Source organism: Bombus fervidus, chromosome 8 (genome assembly GCF_041682495.2).
Source record: "Bombus fervidus isolate BK054 chromosome 8, iyBomFerv1, whole genome shotgun sequence".
In the NCBI taxonomy this organism is placed as follows: Eukaryota; Metazoa; Arthropoda; class Insecta; order Hymenoptera; family Apidae; genus Bombus; species Bombus fervidus.
Window position 1 is genome coordinate 7,527,131 of NC_091524.1, and position 20,931 is coordinate 7,548,061.

General features: G+C 32.1%; 1 protein-coding gene across 3 annotated transcripts in view; it reads right to left on the reverse strand.

The window, feature by feature from the left end:
• LOC139990295 (cadherin-23-like) overlaps window positions 1-20,931 on the reverse strand; it is a 32,521-nt gene that overhangs the window by 2,053 nt on the left and 9,537 nt on the right. For all 3 annotated transcript variants that reach the window (XR_011800540.1, XM_072009437.1, XM_072009436.1), the window contains exons 2-22: window positions 17,104-17,407; window positions 14,870-15,021; window positions 12,399-12,779; window positions 10,893-11,022; window positions 10,004-10,371; window positions 9,115-9,253; window positions 8,046-8,301; window positions 7,489-7,763; window positions 6,922-7,247; window positions 6,191-6,502; window positions 5,290-5,563; window positions 4,554-4,854; window positions 4,174-4,369; window positions 3,908-4,065; window positions 3,267-3,448; window positions 2,915-3,138; window positions 2,450-2,638; window positions 1,685-1,978; window positions 1,165-1,404; window positions 669-854; window positions 347-483 (exon numbers count right to left, since the gene is read on the reverse strand). Coding sequence is in view for 2 of the 3 variants with exons in the window: in XM_072009437.1 (XP_071865538.1) it covers window positions 347-483; window positions 669-854; window positions 1,165-1,404; window positions 1,685-1,978; window positions 2,450-2,638; window positions 2,915-3,138; window positions 3,267-3,448; window positions 3,908-4,065; window positions 4,174-4,369; window positions 4,554-4,854; window positions 5,290-5,563; window positions 6,191-6,502; window positions 6,922-7,247; window positions 7,489-7,763; window positions 8,046-8,301; window positions 9,115-9,253; window positions 10,004-10,371; window positions 10,893-11,022; window positions 12,399-12,779; window positions 14,870-15,021; window positions 17,104-17,305 (4,922 nt within the window). In the remaining variant the exon portion in view is untranslated. The remainder of the gene's footprint in view (window positions 1-346; window positions 484-668; window positions 855-1,164; window positions 1,405-1,684; window positions 1,979-2,449; window positions 2,639-2,914; window positions 3,139-3,266; window positions 3,449-3,907; window positions 4,066-4,173; window positions 4,370-4,553; window positions 4,855-5,289; window positions 5,564-6,190; window positions 6,503-6,921; window positions 7,248-7,488; window positions 7,764-8,045; window positions 8,302-9,114; window positions 9,254-10,003; window positions 10,372-10,892; window positions 11,023-12,398; window positions 12,780-14,869; window positions 15,022-17,103; window positions 17,408-20,931) is intronic.

Sequence of the window (20,931 nt, forward strand, 5' to 3'; positions counted from 1 at the left end):
ACATGGAAATTATCTTCTACGTTGTTCATAATTGAAAATATATAATTACAAAAAGTAATCTATTAGAATTAATATAATAGATACTTTTGTGACTTCTGCGAAGTGTATGTTTGCAATAATTATTTTGTAACTTCTATATATAACACAATATTGGATATACCAATGTAATTACGATAACTGTGTTTCATACTAATGAAATTTCAAAATGTTCTTATACTTTCACGTTTTATTATTTCGCAGATCGTTGTAAATATCGATAAAGTTGTAGAATTATTAATACACAAGTAGTGATATAAATTCAATCAAAATTCTAGTGTTTATAATTTTAAAAACTTTCAACACTGACTCTCTGAACGTTTCTATTCTGTTCCGGACTTCCGGTGGATGTTGCCGCAACACGAAACGGACCCTCTGATCTTCTCTTAGTAAATAAATAAATACTCTCGCAGTATCTTCTAAACCATGGGTATCATTGGCTAACACCTGTTTAAATACATTAATAAAATTTGACTAATAGTAATATTATTAGATACGCCTTATATAAGATGTAGTATTAGTAATAACAACCATGATCTCGTGACTACGATTATATTTTATTAGCATACTATGCACGAAACTACACTGTGAGATTACGAGATATGATTTCTTTTAAAATTAATTTGATTTACCATAAAATCAAAATATCCTTTCATCCCTCTCTGAGGGTCGAAATTTAAACTCACTATCCCAGTGAGTTTATTAACCAGAAAAGGTTGCAGCTCAATATCATCCAAACCTTCTGTCAAAGTCATGTGAATTTTACCAACTTGGTAATAATTAACTATAGCATTGTCACCTGCGTCCAAGTCAATCGCCTGAAACAAAACCGTAAATTTCTATTGTTTAAAACAGGTAACAATAAATTATCCGTACATTTTATGTAGTTCTTTTTCTGTCAGATGACATTCGGAACAATTTTTTAATGTTCACTTCAACAATGACGATAGTTCACATGCATTCTTACTGCATGATTTTATTCGGTACACTGTTATGTTATTTGTTACGTTATTAATTTCGTTAATACACTGGAAATCGAAATACCTTGCATATTATGTATTTTTCTTAAAAATTATTTGTACCATTTATACCATTATTGTAATATACTATCTGATGAATAGATTTTACCTTGACTTGCATAAATTGCGTGCCAAAATCAGCTTCTGTAGTAACTCCACCCGTGAATATCTTACTAACAAACTTGGGTGGATTATCGTTTATGTCCATTACATTTATAACAACTTTCAATGTAGTATCGTCCGCCTCGTCGGAAAGCGTTCCGTTCGCTGGGACAGTATTACAATCTTCTGTCGCTTTCACAATTAACAAATGTTCCTCTTGCTGTTCCCTGTCTAACGTTTTCGCAGTCTGAAACGATTAATTGTACGTTTTAAAAGTTGAGTATCTAGAAAATCTCTCGTAAATTTTCATTGTTCACACAGGCCATCCGGTACATAATGTAGCTTTTGTGTTTGCTGAATTGAAAGCAATCGAACTTACGAAAAAAGCTCTATAAAAGAGGAATAGATAGCTTTATAAAAGGATGACAAGAACTTATAGAATATGAAAGAAAATACGTCACTGATTAATTAACGATAAGTAATTGCTACAGGTATATATCAAACTTTGTTATTTGTTCGTCACTTACAGTTAATTCGTGTCTAAAGATATCGAGGATAAAGAGTCCATCATCATTGCCGCTGATTATAAAGTAACACACTTGAGTAGGAGGATCGTCAAGATCATCAACTTCGTCCCTATCGACAGTTTCTGGTAATTGTACAGCTTCAGAGCCAGCAGGTTGCTCTTCCGTGAAGTCAATCTTGAATATGTCTACCAAAAACTGAGGCTCGTAATCATTGATGTTTCGCACATAAATAATCAGATCTAGATCCGTGCTGAGAGGAGTTGGAGTTCCTAGATCGTATGCTTCTACCCTGATCTATGAATGAGAATTAACAACTATTATTATCTTATACTCGATGCCATTTGTGTCAAATATTCTACGTACTTCAATTAGTTTTCGAGCGATTTGATTATATGGTAAAATCATCGTACACAGACAACGATGTCAATTCTTTTTTAAATTAAATGGAGTTATTAGAGCGATACAAACGTTTATCATTCAGAAATAAAATCCAAGTTTCTGTTTTATTCGCATTCTATAATTCTCTATCCAGATTAAAATAAAAATAAAAATTGAAATCGATATTTCCAAGGTGATATTGGGAAAAAGACAGTTTATAACACATCTACTCTCGATATCTATAAGTTTGAGTATATGATTACACGGTGCAAATTTATCAAAGTGTAAAAGTAGAGAATAAACGTACATGTACATGTACCATGTCTTCTCCCGTGTATTATTCTGTACTTTTTTTTTTTTTTTTATAAAGAATGTAATTTGAATTACCTCGTACAATTTCTGCGTTTCTCTGTCTAACGGGAGTTTTAGTGAGATAATGCCAGTGGTATCATCGATGTGAAACGTTCTCCAATGACCAGCCAAATCTTGCTTCAAACGATAATGAACGTCACCATTTGGACCAGTATCGGCATCTTTGGCTTCAATTTGTATGATCGATGTCCCGACTGTCACATTCTATAAATTATATTCGTCAGAACAGCACGAACAACGTGTAGTACAGCATTATTGCAAATTCCTTATATGCATAATGGGATATTGCATTAAAAAAATCGTTTTACTTTTCAAAGTAAGTTGGTGAAAATGCCTTAAATAAAGTAATACTTATGTCAAGAGATTGGCAATCCAAGTGACAAATTAGCTCATTTTTCCTAGTCGAATATACGAAACATTCGAACACGACAGTATAAGAAACAAGCATAAAAATTTACATTAACACGAGTGCAAATTTACCTCTGCAACTCGAATAGTTGTATTATGCTGTGGGCTAATAAAGACTGGCGGATTGTCGTTGTAATCCGTCACACAAATATTTAAAACAGAAATGTCTTTATTGGAAGGACTACCAAGATCTCGGGCTTCCAGATGTAACGAATAATTCCCGAATTTTCCTCGAAGTGAATGTGCCGCTTTTATATTTGCCGTCCAATAATCCGCTTGTTCTAGGATGAATAAACCTAATCGAAAGAGTCAACATTTACGTTATTATTGGCTTTCTTACACACATGATATGTATAAGATGTTTCGTTAGATATTGTTCATAGTCATCTCGTAGAATAACGAAACGTAAACTCTTTATACAAACCTAATTCATTTCCAGAAAGAATTCTAATTTTCATACGACCATTTGGAGTTGTTGGATCATCTGCATCCTTTACCTTAATGGTAAAAACTAAATCTTTCACGTCATGGAATTCTGATATGGTAACACATGTTGGAGGTATGTCCATTTTTGGTGGATTGTCGTTGACATCTGTTACAGTGACCCTTCAAAACGAATTTTTTTGCAAATTATTTGAAACTATTAAAATATTCTGTTCGTGAATAATGCGTAAACCGTTATAATAATGTTTCCAAGTTAATGCTTCTGTCTCGATATTAGTATTTCATACCAATAAAGGTAGCACAGATATTAATTCGAGAGATAATTAATTTTCACAGACAGCAGAATTTACACAAATAATTAATTTACACAGATGAATCGCAAATATATATATATGAATCTTATTATCTTATATGGAATAGCTAATAAATTATATAATGAATCTCTTAAATAAAAGGAACAGTTGAAATATGTCAAGTGTGCATTCTAAAATGCATTCCATAAATACAATACATCAAGTTGCTGTTAATGTTTTAAAATTATCAAATTGTCAATATGACTTAATTCTTAGAATGGTTAATTTTTATGAAACGGATGTCAATTGTAAGATGAAAGTAGCTTACTTGATCTGCTTAAACGCATTTCTCGATTCCCCAGCTGTATAACCGAACTGATAGTTATCCCAAGCCTCTATGACTAGAACGTAATTTTGTTTATCTTCCCAGTCAATCGAATCTGCTACTGTTAAGACGCCAGACTCAGGATGAATGGCAAATGTACCCTGTATTATAAAACATTTTTAATAAATTCTTTCTGCTGTCGTAAATCTTCATAATGCATAATCCATATGACAAACTTATGTTAACGACATAACGAAAAGTACGCTTACCTGGGACGACATTCTATCTAATAAATATGTAATTTTTCCATAATCTCCGCTATCAGGATCTCTAGCTTGAATGGTAGCAACTTCTGTACCGATCTTAGCGTTTTCCATCACAGTCAAATTACTGATATCAGTTACAAAGTACGGATTATTGTCATTTTCGTCCAGTACTTGGACGTATACCTCAGATAAACTCGATCTGCGAATAAAATAGAAATTTAGTAATAGGACCGTTACTGTGTTAATTTTAAGAAAGGTATAAAAATATAGTGACATCGATCATAAGTTCTTGATCTTGCGTTTAGATTTTTTACTATGGTAAAGCAAACATGATAAAGGTCATTTTTCTTAAGGTAATTTAAAATTAATGAAAGGCACTTTACCTAGGTGGAATTCCTGAGTCAGTGGCACGTACAGTTAGATTAAGCCAGGAATATTGTTCTCTATCGATTTTATTCGCCACGACCATTTCACCTGTTTCAGAATCAAGATGAACTAAATCTGCCAGTTCTTTAGGACTTTCTAACGAATACGTAATACTACGATTCTTATCCGCATCATCAGCAACAATGCTCGCAATATTTATGCCATTTTTACTGTTCTCTGTTACAGATCGTCTATAAAATGGTCTGCGAAATCTTGGGTTATTATCGTTTTCATCTTCGATTATTATGTTCAACGTAGCTGAAATTACAAGCTTAAAATTAATCTCAAACAATATACCGTACCGTATTTGAAAGGAAGAGTAAAAATCAAAAAAAGTAAAAATAATAATAATAGAAACAAAACAATTTTTTAAATATTGCACCTACAGAAACTATTACATATACACATATATAATATTAAAGCACGAATAGGATTTTAGAAGTAATAAATTTAATATTAACTTTATCAATATTAAGAACCGTTTAAGTATACTAATTCCTATTATATTGTTAGAAAAATATATGATATTATTCGTTATGATATTTAGGTAGAGAAATTTTCATTTAGGTTTTGTTTCTTTATAAAAATTCGAATTTGCCTAAACATCCACGGTCTAATTAATAACATGCTCGTGAAAGAATTTCAAATATACTCTAAACTTTGTTTTTTCTACTTTTACTGAAGTATACTAACCGGATGCAGTCTGTATTCCTCTGAATGCAGCTAAATCTTCAACAACTAACCCCAATCTTATCGTTTCCACTCTTTCTCTGTCTAGCAATTTAACCACGCGAAGCAATCCATCGAGTGCATTTAATTCCAAAGCGGACAAATAATCATATTCTTGGATTTTAATTAGCGTTCCTTCCTCGTTTCTTGCCTCCGAAGAATTTGGATCGATACGGTAACGTAATATCGGCGCTATGTCTGGATCATTAGCCACAACACGATGCACGTACGCTCCAACCTAATAAAATAGCGCAAATTATCAGACATAATCATTTAATTTTCTTTTACAAAGAATATGTTTCATAGGTGAGAGATCGTGGTAGACGATTATTTCATTAGATAGAAAAATTCGAATTATGAACTGAATAACTCAACAAACAATTAGTCAAACGAATTTAACGATTTAAACGTTTATTAACGTTCATTTTTATATAAATATTTGTAAAGCACATTTGTATATCTGCTTGTGTCATGGAAAAATGTTTGAAATACGCTACTGTATGTATACAGGGTGTCCCAGATTTGTTCAACCAAACTTTGTAAGAATATTGTACGAGCATAAATGACAAAAATATTACATAAACATAGGTTGTTTAGTCTCGTTAAAAAATTATATGGAATATAGACAAAACAATAATTCAGTATACAACAGTACAGATTCACAAATTATGCTTCTTTATTACTATTTATTTATTTATTTATGTATACACATATACATACTAGGACTTTACGTGTATTAAAAAAATATGAATACGTATTCCGAACTGATAGGGACAATTGGTTAATTAAGACTAAGCACGATCAAAATGAATTGGATGGATTGGAGATATGTAATATTCCTCTACATTGGAATTTAAATACGTACTTGTGTATTTTCACGAATGGTCACCGTACCGGGGTCGATAAAGACGGGTGGTTTATTATTAACGTCTACGATAGTGATATTGACCAGAACTTCGGCCGTTCTTTGGATTTCCGTTCCACTATCGATCGCTATGACGTTCAAGCTGTATCTCGTGGTCTTCGGTGAAGTCAAATCTGGATCTAAATTGGAACCCGGTGCAACTCTAATTACACCTTTTTCTGGACTAATCACAAATTTATCACCTGCACCGCTTTGAATTCGATAAACTAATTTATTGTTGGGTGAAGATAAATCCTTATCCCAAGCTTTGACCTGTAATAAATATATTTCCCCATTATACTCTGTCCTAATGATTTCTATTATTAACGGACTGTGAATTTGCATGCATTTATAGAAAATTTAAAAATGCAAAATTCCACAGAATAATGTGAAACAATCTATAAGATATCCTATTTTACACAAATAATTAATTGATACGTAAATGCTGTAATAAATACAATGGTGTATAAATATCTTTGGCTATTGTACATACTACTAAAGTTTATTCAACTTTGAAATAAATTTCATCGCTATGAATTAAGGAACAAAAGATTTTACTATAGAACGTAAAACATTGTTGTTACTAAATACAAATCGAATAGATTAAACAGTATCGATATCCAATAATAGTTAATTAACAAATATATATTTATGCTGGCATTAAAATTTGGAAATTAACCAATGGTATATACCTGTACTACACTGGTACCTCCAGGCAGGTCTTCAGGGATGCTTCTCTTGTACAACGTTCTCTCAAATGCAGGTGGATTGTCATTGATGTCCTTCAGATAAATAATTAATGGCGCATCTGAGCTCAAACTTGGAGTACCCATATCCCTAGCTCGTACCGTCAATCTCAATGGACGTACTGATGTTTCCTTGTGTCCTTGACTAATAGGCAAGGCTTCATAATCCAAGGGCATCGTGGGGATAATTATGCCGCGCTTTGAATCGATACTAAAATTCCGTGAAAATTCTCCCGATACCAAGGCATACGTCACTTCGCTGTTCTTCGTACCTGTTACGAATTTGACGAAAAAACGCTTAGATTTTTTAACACCAACGTTAATATCGATTTATGTATCGTAGATTGAATATTTTACTTAAACTGTATGTACATTGTGTTTCATTATTTTGCGTGTTATTTTTCATGTATTTTTTAAATCCTCTTAATGTGCACCATGATGCACGTGTCATGCAAAAATGAACAGACTTATTCCTTAACCTAATATACATATCGATGAAAGTAAGTTCCAAACCATTCAAATCGATGTCAAACGCTTCGACGATTAAGGGCGATTGGAAATGATCTTCGTTCTCCAAAAGCACTGCTTCGTATTTGTTTTGTAGAAATATAGGAGCATTGTCGTTAACATCCTTCACATTGACGACCAATTGGACGGTATTGCGATTACCTTTGCCAAGATCATCTCTTGCCTCAACGGTTAAATAATGTCGAGATACCAGTTCTCGATCGAAGCTTGGCCCCGGTTCTTTAACCGTGATCAGTCCTGTTAGAGGATCCATCGATAACCTGCAATTAGTAAAAGGAAATTATGGTGTTACATGACATTGAGATAAAAGCATTAGTAAAATTTCGTATACTTTCGTTTTCAATTCCGTAAATTAATAATATACTCTTCTTTAACGTTTAATAAGCTAATCATTTTAAAAGTGACTGTTTTGTTTCTTTTTCTTTCAATTTTGAGGACAACCCTGGATGTAATTATAAATCTAAGACTGTTTTCCAATTCTAGATGTTTGGTAATCTTAATTTGAAACGTCAATTTGAATGACTTCGTGTTTTAAAGCTTACACATGCGCAATACTGCCTCCTAAATTAGTGTATCTAATTCCACGTGTTCCAAAATTCCCGCTATCTTCGTCCAAGGCTTGAACCCATGCCACCGTGGTGCCGACGGCGCAATTTTCCGGAATCGATACCTCATACATGTCCTCCGTGAACTCTGGATAATTATCGTTCTGGTCTTTTATGAAAACGACTACCGGCACTTTACTCTGCTTCGGTGCCACTGTTACCACTTCCTTTGCGATTAATGTGAAATTTACCTCTGAAATTACGAAATTATTTTCCATGAACAAAGGCAAAATAGAGTTACTTTGAATAAACTTAGAATAGGAAATATAATTGTTGATATTATGCGAGACGATGACACAGAGGATTTAAAATTTTAGAAGCTTTTACTCATAGAGAAGGGAAAGTAAATGCAATTAATTAACATAAGACTGAAGATCGATATCGATCCGACGTAAAATAAACTTTTCTATTGACGAGCATTTGATATTACAAGTGAGTCATCTCATCGCATGTAGCCAGAAGAATCGATTTGCATTTCTAACTTCATACCAAAGGAATACTTGGAAACATATCATTTACGTGGAATTTGTATAGATATACAAAGAAAACACATTAACTATTCCTCGTAAATATGGAAACAAGCTTTTGTATTTTACATTAACGTGAGTGATTTTAAAGATTGTCTGGATTAAAGATTGTAAATATTTATTAGCTCTTTCTTTATCACTTTGTATAAATTAATGCAGCAAACAGTAAAAGTCAATTATGAGTTGTTATTAAATTTAAATAAAGGGAGAGTTATATAAAACAATTGCGATAGATTGGAAGTAAAACAAATGTCAAAATCGGTGAAATAATTCTTTGATCAGAAATAATTGTTTTTATTTAAACATAAGACGTGTAGCGTAAATTGTCGTTCAAAAATTGTTAAATATACCTATATACGTATATAATCTTGGTTTCATTTCTTAAAATTAAACCGTAGTACATCGCTGTCACGCATTAATTCTATACAATTTTAATAAAGAAATCGATGAAAGAATGATTGAATAATTATTTAAAATACCTGATCTACTTTCAAAATCTAGTTTGCTGGAGTTTTTCACGCGTATAAGAAATGGAGCTTCGTTAATTCCTCTGGACGGAGTCACGTCGAATATTCCGTCATCGCCGTCAATAAACATTTTAAAGGTACCATTTGTTCCCTGAAAAAGTAAAATAAATCTTCATAGAATAAACGAGCCCGTCTGAATTTTACCCAGGACATTAAAGAAATGCGTATTTTACATAATTAAAAAAATTATGCTATAAGTTTGATGAACTGCTTCATCGCTCAAGCGAAGGTAAAAGTAAAAGTAAAGAATTTGTAGCTATTCCTGCTACCTAAGAGACGAATAACGTTAACAGTGCGAAGTTTCGTACGTAACAGTGTTACATTTGCATATTATATAATTCAAGAATTTGGATGGCAAGTTTTTTGAAGTTTCTCATGGATCGAAGTTAATTGTGAAACATCATACAAATTGCGAATTAGTAGATGCAGTAAAACTGTTAAAAGAGAAAAAATCTAGCAAAACGGAATATAAATCTCGCAATGTTTTGAAGTTTAAAGTTCGATGAATTACAAATATGGAAGAAAACATAGAAAAGGAAAATACTGCAATTGAATATTGCGAATATTTGACTTAAAATTGGAAAGATCGATAGAAGAATATCTCTTCTTTCATCGACATCAGATGTTAGTACTGAACCATAAAGTGGAATAAAATCTTATTTTGGAATGGAAAGCACTAATTGTAAAATACGTAGAAACGCAAACACAACGTTATCATAGAATATCGTCATCTTAATTTCAAACAGTATCTTTGAAATTTCATGTTCTCAGAACTGAATCGTCATTTTCTCTCATATATTTTACAGTAATCTCGTGAAGTTATCTAAACTCTTTTTCTCACCAAGTCATGATCGTAAACTTCCGGAATTGCATCCCCGATGAAATTAACCGGCGTATTATGCGGTGCATTTTCGTTTATCTCGGCACGATATCTCGCGCTTCTGAACTTTGGAGTCTCATCGTTCACGTCCGTTAGAATAATAGTAACTTCGGTCGAAACAGACGGTGCAGGCACAATATTCGATACTTCTCTCACGGTAATTTCCAAGATAAAAGTGCCCTCGGCATTTTCCTCTGCTTCACGATCGAGTTGCGCCCTGGTGAACACCAAACCGGAAGTCGTGTCTATGTCGAATAAATACCTCGGACCTTGCGTGATGCTATATGTTACTTTATTATTTATTCCTTTGTCACCGTCCACTGCGCGAACTACAAAATATTTCAAGTAATTAATAAGATGTGTTCTGTAATTTAATGTTACATTAGATTGTCTCGAAAGTCCCTTTAGTTTTATAGGGAAATAATAGATGCACAACATGTTTTATTTTATTTAATTTTATTGAATTATGTATGTTCTATATGGATCATATAAAAATGTTGTTCATCTACTATTTCCTTATAAAACGAAAGGGACTTTCAGGACAACTTAATATATTGATTTCATTATGTAATTGGCGTAATATAGTTGACTAGATGTTAACTTTGAATCTACAAAATTATAGATCTGATAGAAATTATTTATCGATCAGGACGTTTGCTTCTGCCGAAAAGCATAGTTTTATATTATTAATATGATTTCGTAAGTATCGAATATCTCTTTAAAAAATAAGCTGTTCAACCTCGTTTTTAAGTTAACGATAATTATATGACAAATATCTGACAAACTTTCCCTTTTGATTTTATGTTTGCTGATTCCTACACTGTTCAATATTGGTAATAGGTTTGCTGACCTTGAAGAACGGATGTGCCTATTCTTGCATTTTCACTGATCCTGGCAACAGGTGTTATGGTTATGAATTCTGGAGGTTGATCCTCGACGTCCTGAACCTTGACGAGTATCGCGGTTGTTCCCGTGTTTACCTGAAATAATTGCCAGTGAATATACAGTGAAAACTATTTGTATGTCGTTGTTACAACTATAACAAAAATTGTCATTTATATATCATAACACTTGTTTAGAGCGTTAAGTTAAATCATTCTAAGTATATAGGCATTTTCGTAATCTTTCAGATATTTTAAAAAATAAAAGTATTTTTAGAAGTAACGTTAGCACTGCTATAAGGGCTCTATCTTGAATGAAATCCTCATACCCTCATATTTACGATAATAGGCAATGTCAATGACAGATAAGTCTCCTTTTACGTATTACGATATAGGCAGAGTGAACTAAACCTTCTAAAAGTAATTGAATTCGTACAAATTTATGTAATTGTTTTAATTAATCATAATATAATACTAGACAGTACTAAATCTTCTTAATCCTTTTCTGGAAGAAATTTCTGTAAGATGTTCTTCAGATATTACGTGTATAGTGTTGGTGGATTAACTTTTATTCGTATACATTTATTACTGTAAGTGTATGATATACAGTTACATTATGTACTTGATCATATTTAATAATAGAGAAAACATGTCTCTTTCCATTTTTACGATAAATCAACTGTACAAATACTTTTGTCTCTTCCTGTATACATTAATTCGTAAATGAACTCTGATCAGAAGCAAAAAAAAAAGTATCTTAACTGAATAAATGGATATTTCATGTATTACAATCTAATATTGCAGCTAAAGTTAGTATTCGCAGGTTTCCTAATACCTTTTTCTCACCATGTATAGCACACTCCGGAAACTTTTGAATATATTTTTAAACGTTAAATATTTTTCGCGCTTTAAAAATGCCAAGAAGAACCGTTTAACTTATTTACATACAATTGGTTAATTAAAATTCAACCTCAAAGTCCTTCCTGGAAAGGTGGCGGAAATGTTTTCTGTTTTTGTGGATCATCATTATGGTACCTTAACAGTTTCCGCAGCAAGCCACAATTTATGACCGTAATTCGGTTTGTTACGTGTTATAAACTGATTTCCATAATTGTACTTTTTTTACTCGACGCGATCACGAGAGAACTTTGACTAAATTCCTGATCGCCGCAAATTATCGGCGACTTTAACGTAATTTTTATTAGTAGGACGAGAGAGATATGCGCTGTTGAATATGCATTACAATTAAATTTCTGAATTTGATACGATTGTAAAGATACACGGCACGATATTTAAAAAACAAGTTCCATCTATTACATATAAATCGTATTTATATTAACTGTACCCACAAATCCAACGGTATGAGCAAGCTAAAGCGAACAAAGGTATTTCGATTTCAAATATTATCGCAGATCGTAAAAACTCGGAATATTCTTCATACATTTAAATTATTTAGATCAACGCCAAACACAAACCTTTTCGTTTATTGCTCGATCGATTGCCAGAATTCTCAACTGATATAAATATTTTTTTTCGTAATCCAGACGGCCAACAAGGCGGATGACACCCTTTCCATTGACAGTGGAAACGCTGAACACGTCATTATCACCGTCAAGTTCTTGGAGGTAGTAAACCACCTGACCATGTGCTCCTAAATCCGCATCGGTGGCTTCGACCGTTGTTAAAATACCCGGCCCGGAGTCTTCACGAAGCGTCAAGGAAGTGGGATGTGGACGGAAGATTGGCACGTTGTCATTAACATCTTCCACCAGAAGCAGTAAACTTTGCGTGATGAAATTTCCTTCACCGAGTCTTCCGTCTGTCAGAGTCAACACTAACGCGTACTCGTCCTTTACCTGGCAAAAAGACACGCGCAACGAAGTTTTTAGACATATTGCTAATTTGCAGTTTCAAATTTGTTGCTTCTGGTAAACGAAAGTTTTTAATATTTAGAAAAAAGAAGTTCGATATTATTGTAGTTTAAACTTGATGTATTTATTTATTTGATCAAATATTTTGTATCTTTTTAGTGGGCAATGGTTAGATGATATTAGTGATTAACACTATTCAATTTTCAAAGTTGATCCGATGATTAAACTTCGATACGATCTTTGGGAGATTTTCGATCAAATCGCATTTTTTTAACGTCGGATAATTTCTTTTTAGAACAAATGCTCTTTGCAGCATTTTCTGTGCAGAATTCAGATGAAAATTTGAGGATCGCTCAAACAGTAAAGTTTGATTTATTGCTATACATCCGAGTTCTATTTCAATACGAAACGAAGTTTATTTTTTGACTGACAATATTACTAAGATCTGTTTAGCGATTATGAAAGAAGATGACAATTTTTCTCTTACACATAATGCGATGGTTGTTACTATTTGATGAAAAAATCCTAGAACAGGTAACTTGTATCTCTGCTTTTCTTTCTAAGTGGATAATATAAATATTTAATATCTAAAGTAATGAAGTTTCATCTAATTTAAAAAATACAACCAAATGCTTAAAAAATAAGCTACGCATCATTGGAAACGATTTAAGTTTGCCTGATAGAATTTCTCCCTGTTCTATCGTTCTAAACCTCATAGCTCAGCCCACTTGAAAGGAACATCCTGTAAATAGCTTACAAAAAAAAAAGTTGCAAATGCCAATTATGCTAATAACATATGTGACGGCAAACTGTTCTTTTTTGCATTACTTTCAAGTATAGAAAAATGTAGCGTATCACATAGAGGCAGCTAATAGAATTCCCACGTCAGTATCGTCTTAATGTCAAAAAAGTAAGTTGGGAGTGTCGGATGATCATGAAAGCTTGGTAACATGTAAATTACCCTGTCGCTTAGAAAGTGGCAGACTTTTTTTTATTATCATAAACCGATCGCGCGAGAATCACCATCGGGATACGTGCATCGTCAAACCAATAATCACAGGACATGCGGTATTCTTCAACAAGAAATTAAACCGCACGGAAATAGTAACGTTTAAGAGAGACGATGATGACAAAATAACAACTTCCACGAATAGATCATCGAGCGTAGATCGCTAGTTGCACGCTTCTTTAGCTCGTTCGCTCGTCCCTGAGTTTCTCTTTAATGTCTTCGATATTGCTGTTACCATGATCGATCCTACGATGCGTGAAAGATATTCGAACGAGGAGGATCGCTCGTACAAGATGCACAACGTCGAACGAGAGAACGTAGAAATTATTTTCTCTATCGTAAAATGGGTGAAGGTAAAAACAAAGAACTATTTTTAGTTGCCTTTTCACGTTTTGGAGAAATGTACGGGAACGTGCTCCTTCGTTCAAGTGAAGATGCATTGCCTGACAACTTGCATGTTACAAAAAACAATGCTAAATACATCAATTAACGTCATAAAAATTGGTGCTATTTGGTAAAATATATTATATTGATAAAATTGGGCTATTTGACGAACTTTATTTATCAGAATTTCTTTGGACATATTCCTCCTATTTTTAGCTTCATCTAAAATTCCGCAATTCCAAAATACAATTTCTGAATCTTAAAATTTACATGTCACTTAGTCATCGGGGTGAATCTTAATACACTGCTGCAATTTTCTACTGAATTTACATTACAAAATTGTATATCGTCTGCTTTTAAGGAGGATCAATAACATAACGGAATTGTGCAATAGTTCGCTTTAAGCGATTTCCATTCTTACGTACAACTTGTAAGAATTTTGCTGATTGCTGATATTACCACATTTAATTATGATATCGTCAATCAGTTGCTGACTTCGTTCGTAAAATAATTATACGTTTATTGCTAATGGCTAAAGTAGTACATAATAATATTACCGAAAGGAATAATCAAGTTCAAAGGTGTTACAAAACATTCAAAGTGGTGCTCAAAGAAACAGTTTCGCTGCTAACGAGCGAATAGAATCATTAAAAGGAAATAGACCGGCTAGAGAACGAATTACCTCTCTGTCGAGTAATTTGTTCAGGTAAATATTGGCTTCGGTTGGACTAAAATTCTCGACCCGAATCACACCACTGCCAGGTTGATCTCTAACGCCGAAAGTCAGGCTGTCACCGTCAGGATCGACGCCGCGAAGCCTGTAAATTAAACTGCCTGCAACAGAAACCAGTTGGCACGAATCGCAACACGATACGGCAACGAACAAAGGGCGTAATTAATTTAAATGTACAGAAATGCTGATTCGACTGTAAACATAGTGTACAGGCGTGTAATCTTTGTAAGATAGTTAATGTAAAAAGGAAGTGTAGATCCGTGATGTTTTAAAAAGATAATTATTGTATTTAATAATTATAATCATTATAATTGTTATTATTAAATATTATATATAATTATTAATAATAATTATATAACATTTAATTTCCTGTATAGATTATAGGAGTTGATCGGAATATTGCAAAATATATGCAAGTGTTAATCAAACGAGATGCTAAATGAGAGAAAGAAGTTAATCGCAGAGGAATTTTGTAAAATATTTTTTTGAAAACAGAAGAAGAATTTTCATTAACAGCATTATTCACTTTGTGCGATTTTTCATAGCATGTAATAGAATGGAGTAAAAATATTCGAAGCAGTTAAATAATCATATGTGTTTAAAGTGATATACTGTAGCAATAAATAAGTCTTAAACAAATACCAATTTCTACTCGTCTTTTTAATGATTTTTGCTGTTTTAATTAATTAGGAAGAAGAGAAATACATGTTTTAATATATTTATGTTTATGTTATTCATGTCGTTCGTAGTTATAAATTGAATTTTCGTTCAATTGATATCATTAATAATTCAAACGTGGACATCGTTTGCTGTATAGTTCAACAATAATTCAAATTAATGAGCCCAAAAATTATTATGACTGAAAGTAATTGTATGTTTAATTAAAAAACGAATAACTGTTGTAACGCTTGCAAGCATCAAATTTCTCTTATCTCATTCCTTCATAAATAATTCTTCGCTTATTGTATGCTATTAAATAATTTATAACGAATAATTCGTCAAGCTATAAGATGCTGAAGAATATTCAGTTGCCAATGGTATTAGTGTCATCATTGTTCGAATTTTATACACTATGACAACTAACATTATTTTACATAATATACTGTGGCATACTGAAGCAAAAAGCTTATTAAATCACATTGATCTAGGTTAGATATTCAGAAAATAATACAATGAAACGCCTGTGAATACTCCAGTTTCGTATTGTTTCAGGTTAATAATAATCTTCCACATACTATACACGTTTATTTTAACGTTATATTTCTCACCTGAATAAAATTTATTCAAGTACGGACAAAATCTCTTTAAAGGAAAAAGAATTTCCTTAAGTACTAAATAAGTGTGTTATGAGAACTATGAACTAAATATTAGAAATTTTAATTAACAAAAGAATGGCTCAGAACGATTGTTTCTGAACTATAAATTAAAACGAACTACATGCAAATTTTTTAAAATATTACATTTCATTAAATAATATATATGATTCAACTAGCATCAAGAAGAATTATTTTAAAAAACTACTTGGAGATATATAAATCTTTCTTATTATTTTTCAGATTGAATCAATACCTCGTTAAATTCATAAATTGACATTACTATATATATATGTGTGTGTGTTGTACTATCCAACATCTTTCAAGAATATCTCTATATATATAGATATATATATTCATAAATTGACATTACTATATATATATATAGATGTATGTGTTGTACTATCCAACATCTTTCAAGAATATCTATATATATATATAGATATATAGATATATATAGATATTCTTGAAAGATGTTGGATAGTACAACACATGTTTCACATAAAAGATTTTAATCAATACATTTTGAAGAATTATGAAGCCGTATAATTGGCATTAAATAAATTACACGCATTTCGCCCTTTATAATAACGAGAATGTCTTATTATACTCAATTTATAACGATTATAATTTTAAATTCAATTGCTTAGTAAGTGGAAATTTTAAATCACAAGCTTTTTTTATTCTAGTACGTAGAATAATTCGAAAATAGAGATTGTTGAAATGAGAATAAATGGAATAAATGAAGATATTAGAAGAAAAGAGTAGAGGATAAGTGTGCATTGTACAGGAAATGTACGTATGTAAGAAGAGTATGTGGTTGTGTAAAACGATGTATTATACAACGTATTTCTATATACATATTCTTACCAACTGGCGTATCGGGACCTTCCTTTAACCTAATGACAATTTCCGTCTGGCCGTCGATCAGGAAACGCGGTGGATTGTTCCTGGCCGAACAACTCGCTAAAAGGCAGGCGAACACGAAAGCGAGCCATTCTGACTTAAACCTGCGTCTCTTGTAGGATCGCAACAACCACGAGAACGCGATGATTGGCTTCATCGAGGTCATCTTGATGGCAAGTTTCGCTTAATTAACATGGTTATTTTCGCCCGATGAATGGAAATTAACTCTATTTTGAGGTGAGTTTGAAGTGTGTGCCGATATTGGAACCTTAAATGAAAAAAGAAAAAAAGATTTATTCATTGCTTGGAAGTTATGCATAAATATTATGAATATATATGTTCATATTTCACATGTTCCAGTTAAACATGTTCGACGTTGTTAATGTATAATTACGTTAAAATATAAAAACCTTGTTCATTTTTAATTTGAATCGTAAGTACATATATCAACATATTCGATCTTTTGCAGAAGTTCTTATGAATGAGAAGTTATCATCGTAAGTCTAATTGCAAGGGTAAGAGGAATATATCTATTTTATAAATTAAGAATATTTACATTAAAGTTGGAGAAGAGAAGAAAAAGAAGCAAATTGTGTGCGCGTTTGTGTGGCTGCATATTCTACAAATATTTTTCCAAAGTAATGAGCTAAAATTTATATTAAACTAAACTTGTTTCTTGGTAAGAGAAACATGTAGTTTCATTAATACAAGTTATGTCCTTTTTTAATTAATATAAGATCATTGCAAAGAGTGTAATGTTTAACATCTTGTTTGAGTTATTGAGTATTATGAATTCTCATAAAAATATTGTTGTTTCTTTTTACCTACTATTCAGAATATACTCGTTACAAAGATGTTATGATTAAATATAAATATTAATATAAGATATAAATATTATGATTAAAACAAATTATATATCCGAGCAAATTGGGTTGAAATTCCGTCATCTTTTTAAGACATTGAGAACATCCTACATTTCTCATTTCAAATAGTGTTTAAAACAAGCAACTTCATTTGTATTACAATAACAATTAATTTTATTTGACTTTCACAACGGAAATATAGTCAATTAAGAAATGATCTACAATGCAAAATACAACGCTTGATGTTCGGTGAAGCATCCAAGCAAACGTTATTATCGTGTATATAAGAATATGAAACACATACATTTGTATTAATAAATGAATAGCGAGGTCATTAGAAAATTAGATTGTTTCGATACGCGGAGAAACTTCGTGTAAGCGTACACGCATAGTACAAAATGAATCGTTTTTTCTTTTTCACAAAAATATACAGTCAATGTATATGAGTTAATATAGTCGATATAAATGAATCGACCTCGTAAAAGAAATCAGGTTGATTACGATCATATTACGATGCGCCACTTTCCAAGTGCTTGTCACTTTCTCGCTCGTATTAATCCGGCAACGTGTAATTTTCCTAGGTGGAACCGACTTCGAGGAATTTTCACGGATCCTACAGTTAATTAGTTTAATGGTGCAACGCTAAAGACAGAGGATGCCGTAATTGGTCGAGCAGAGAAAACGTGCTGAGGGAAGATCGAGAATCGAGGCGAACCGTCGTCTTACACCCTGCTGAAAAGGTAACTCGGCCAGAAGGAAAGCGCGAGTAAACCGGTTGCAAGATTAGAAAAAAGGTTATGGATTTTCCTGAGGCACGCGTACTGATTTCTCCTGGTGAGTGAAAAATAGTGAAAATTCATCTGTCGGTTAATAGAATATTTTCTCGACATGATTTTAGAAGGTTTTAAAACGCCTCGCTATTGCCATCGTTAAATGTTTCCATTAGTTTGAGCGAATATATTTGCGTAGAAGACTGCGGATTTTTACGCACTTACAGGAAATTGGAAAATACTAATATGTACAAAGTGCACATAATGTGCAGAAACATAGACGTTATAATCTTTAATAAGTAAACAATTATGACACGCAAAGGTTTTTACCAAAATATATAATAAATTATAGTGGTTTACTTTCTGCAGTATAAAAAGAATAATAATTGTTTCCTACATTGTACCTACTAAGGTATTGATATTAAGAAATTGTAGCGTTATTTAATCTGAATCATTTTCCAATTACCAAAAAAAATTGTTATGTAAATAATAAAAAGGCAATTTTATTTATTTAAACCTCTATAGTCGAAAATTTTTTGCTAAGAAGATCAAGTTTATCTGTACAAATAGGTCATTATGCTCCAATGTGAATAACAATATCAATTAAAAAATGAATTCTTTTACCTAATCTAGTTAATAATAGAAAATGATGATTCTATTGAAATTATATTTTATGTTGAAATTGACGTTAGACGAACGATTTAATCTCTGAACAGGTAAATCAACTATTGCTAAAAGCGAATGTGCATTTTTCATATATGTTCTTCATTAAGTTTAACGCTGTATCAACTATTGATTTATTCTAGCTACTCTATTTTTCATACGCTTTCAATAAGCTTTGAAAACAAGAAGGAGAAACAGAATCAAATAATAATATTTCCAGTGTTACTAGGTACATTATAACTGTTACTACATTATAAATTCTAATATTTTTAAGTAAACATTATATAGAAAAACCTATTATCTTATTATTTTATATGAAGAAAGAGGAAAGAAAAGTAAAACTAATCTCGACATAGTAAAGACAGTAATCTTACACATAGATTCTAATCATTATATATAATGTTTAATCCTATCGTCGATAATGTGTTATGTTAAGAGATTGAATTCTGTAGTACTAAGTCTCGACAATAATTATCTCTGCAATTGTTGTTACGTTCAATTTGGCAAGTGATAAACTGTTTCCCGTGTAATTTCTGTCTGCAACGAAGTGCGTTGTGTTCAATGTCAAGATTGTCAAGAGCCACGAGTGACCACAAGGAAAATTAAACGAAGTGAAAGCTCGCCGGAAGCGAGTCTCAGTTGGTTTCTCACGATGTCGGCTATGATACATCATACCGCATAACCGTAATACAAGCGTGAAAAAACAAAGCGAGTTCTTGTCTTCCAAGAAACCGATCCGTAGCATCAATTGCACGCTTCATTTTCTTTGAATTTCCGTTACAGATGATTTGTTCTACGAACTCCTCTTTTTAGTAACAGTAAGCAAACCTGTCCATTTGCTTTGCTTTGTTAAATTCTATTAACCAACTTGATCTAATGATCGATTCTATTGATCACTTTGATCTTTCGAAAGATTCAAATTAATTCTAATTTACAATGGAAATATCGGACATTTATCATTTCTTAATTATCATTTATCATATCATACTTCATTCTTATTAATTTAATAGTAAAAAAATTGTTAAAGCAAAAGATGTGTTAATATTTCAAATATTAATAGGCGAAAAATAATTTAAGAAATCATTGTCGTCGATGAATATTTAAATACCGAGAGGAGGGAAAGATGGAAAGACCTGATACATCAGGGAGTCCCACGAAGATTCAGAAAATTGATCTTATCGAGGAAAGAACATGAACGATTTGAGTGAGCTTTTTCAACAAATATATTTTTCTACAATTACTAAACAAACTGTATTTTTAGAGACATTGTCTCTTCACGGCTGAATTCATTTTGAAGCTACTATGTCGTAAAATAAGCAAAATTAGATATGTCGCTATAGATTTTGCCACTCAACCACATCGCTTTTCTAATTTCATTTCTAATTTCATTTTAAGAAAAAGACAATTACATTGTGAAAGTATTTTTCTTTGATAGTAACTTTCAAAAACCACCAATTTTTATTACGATCTTTTGCTTTATTAAATCCGTCGAAGCA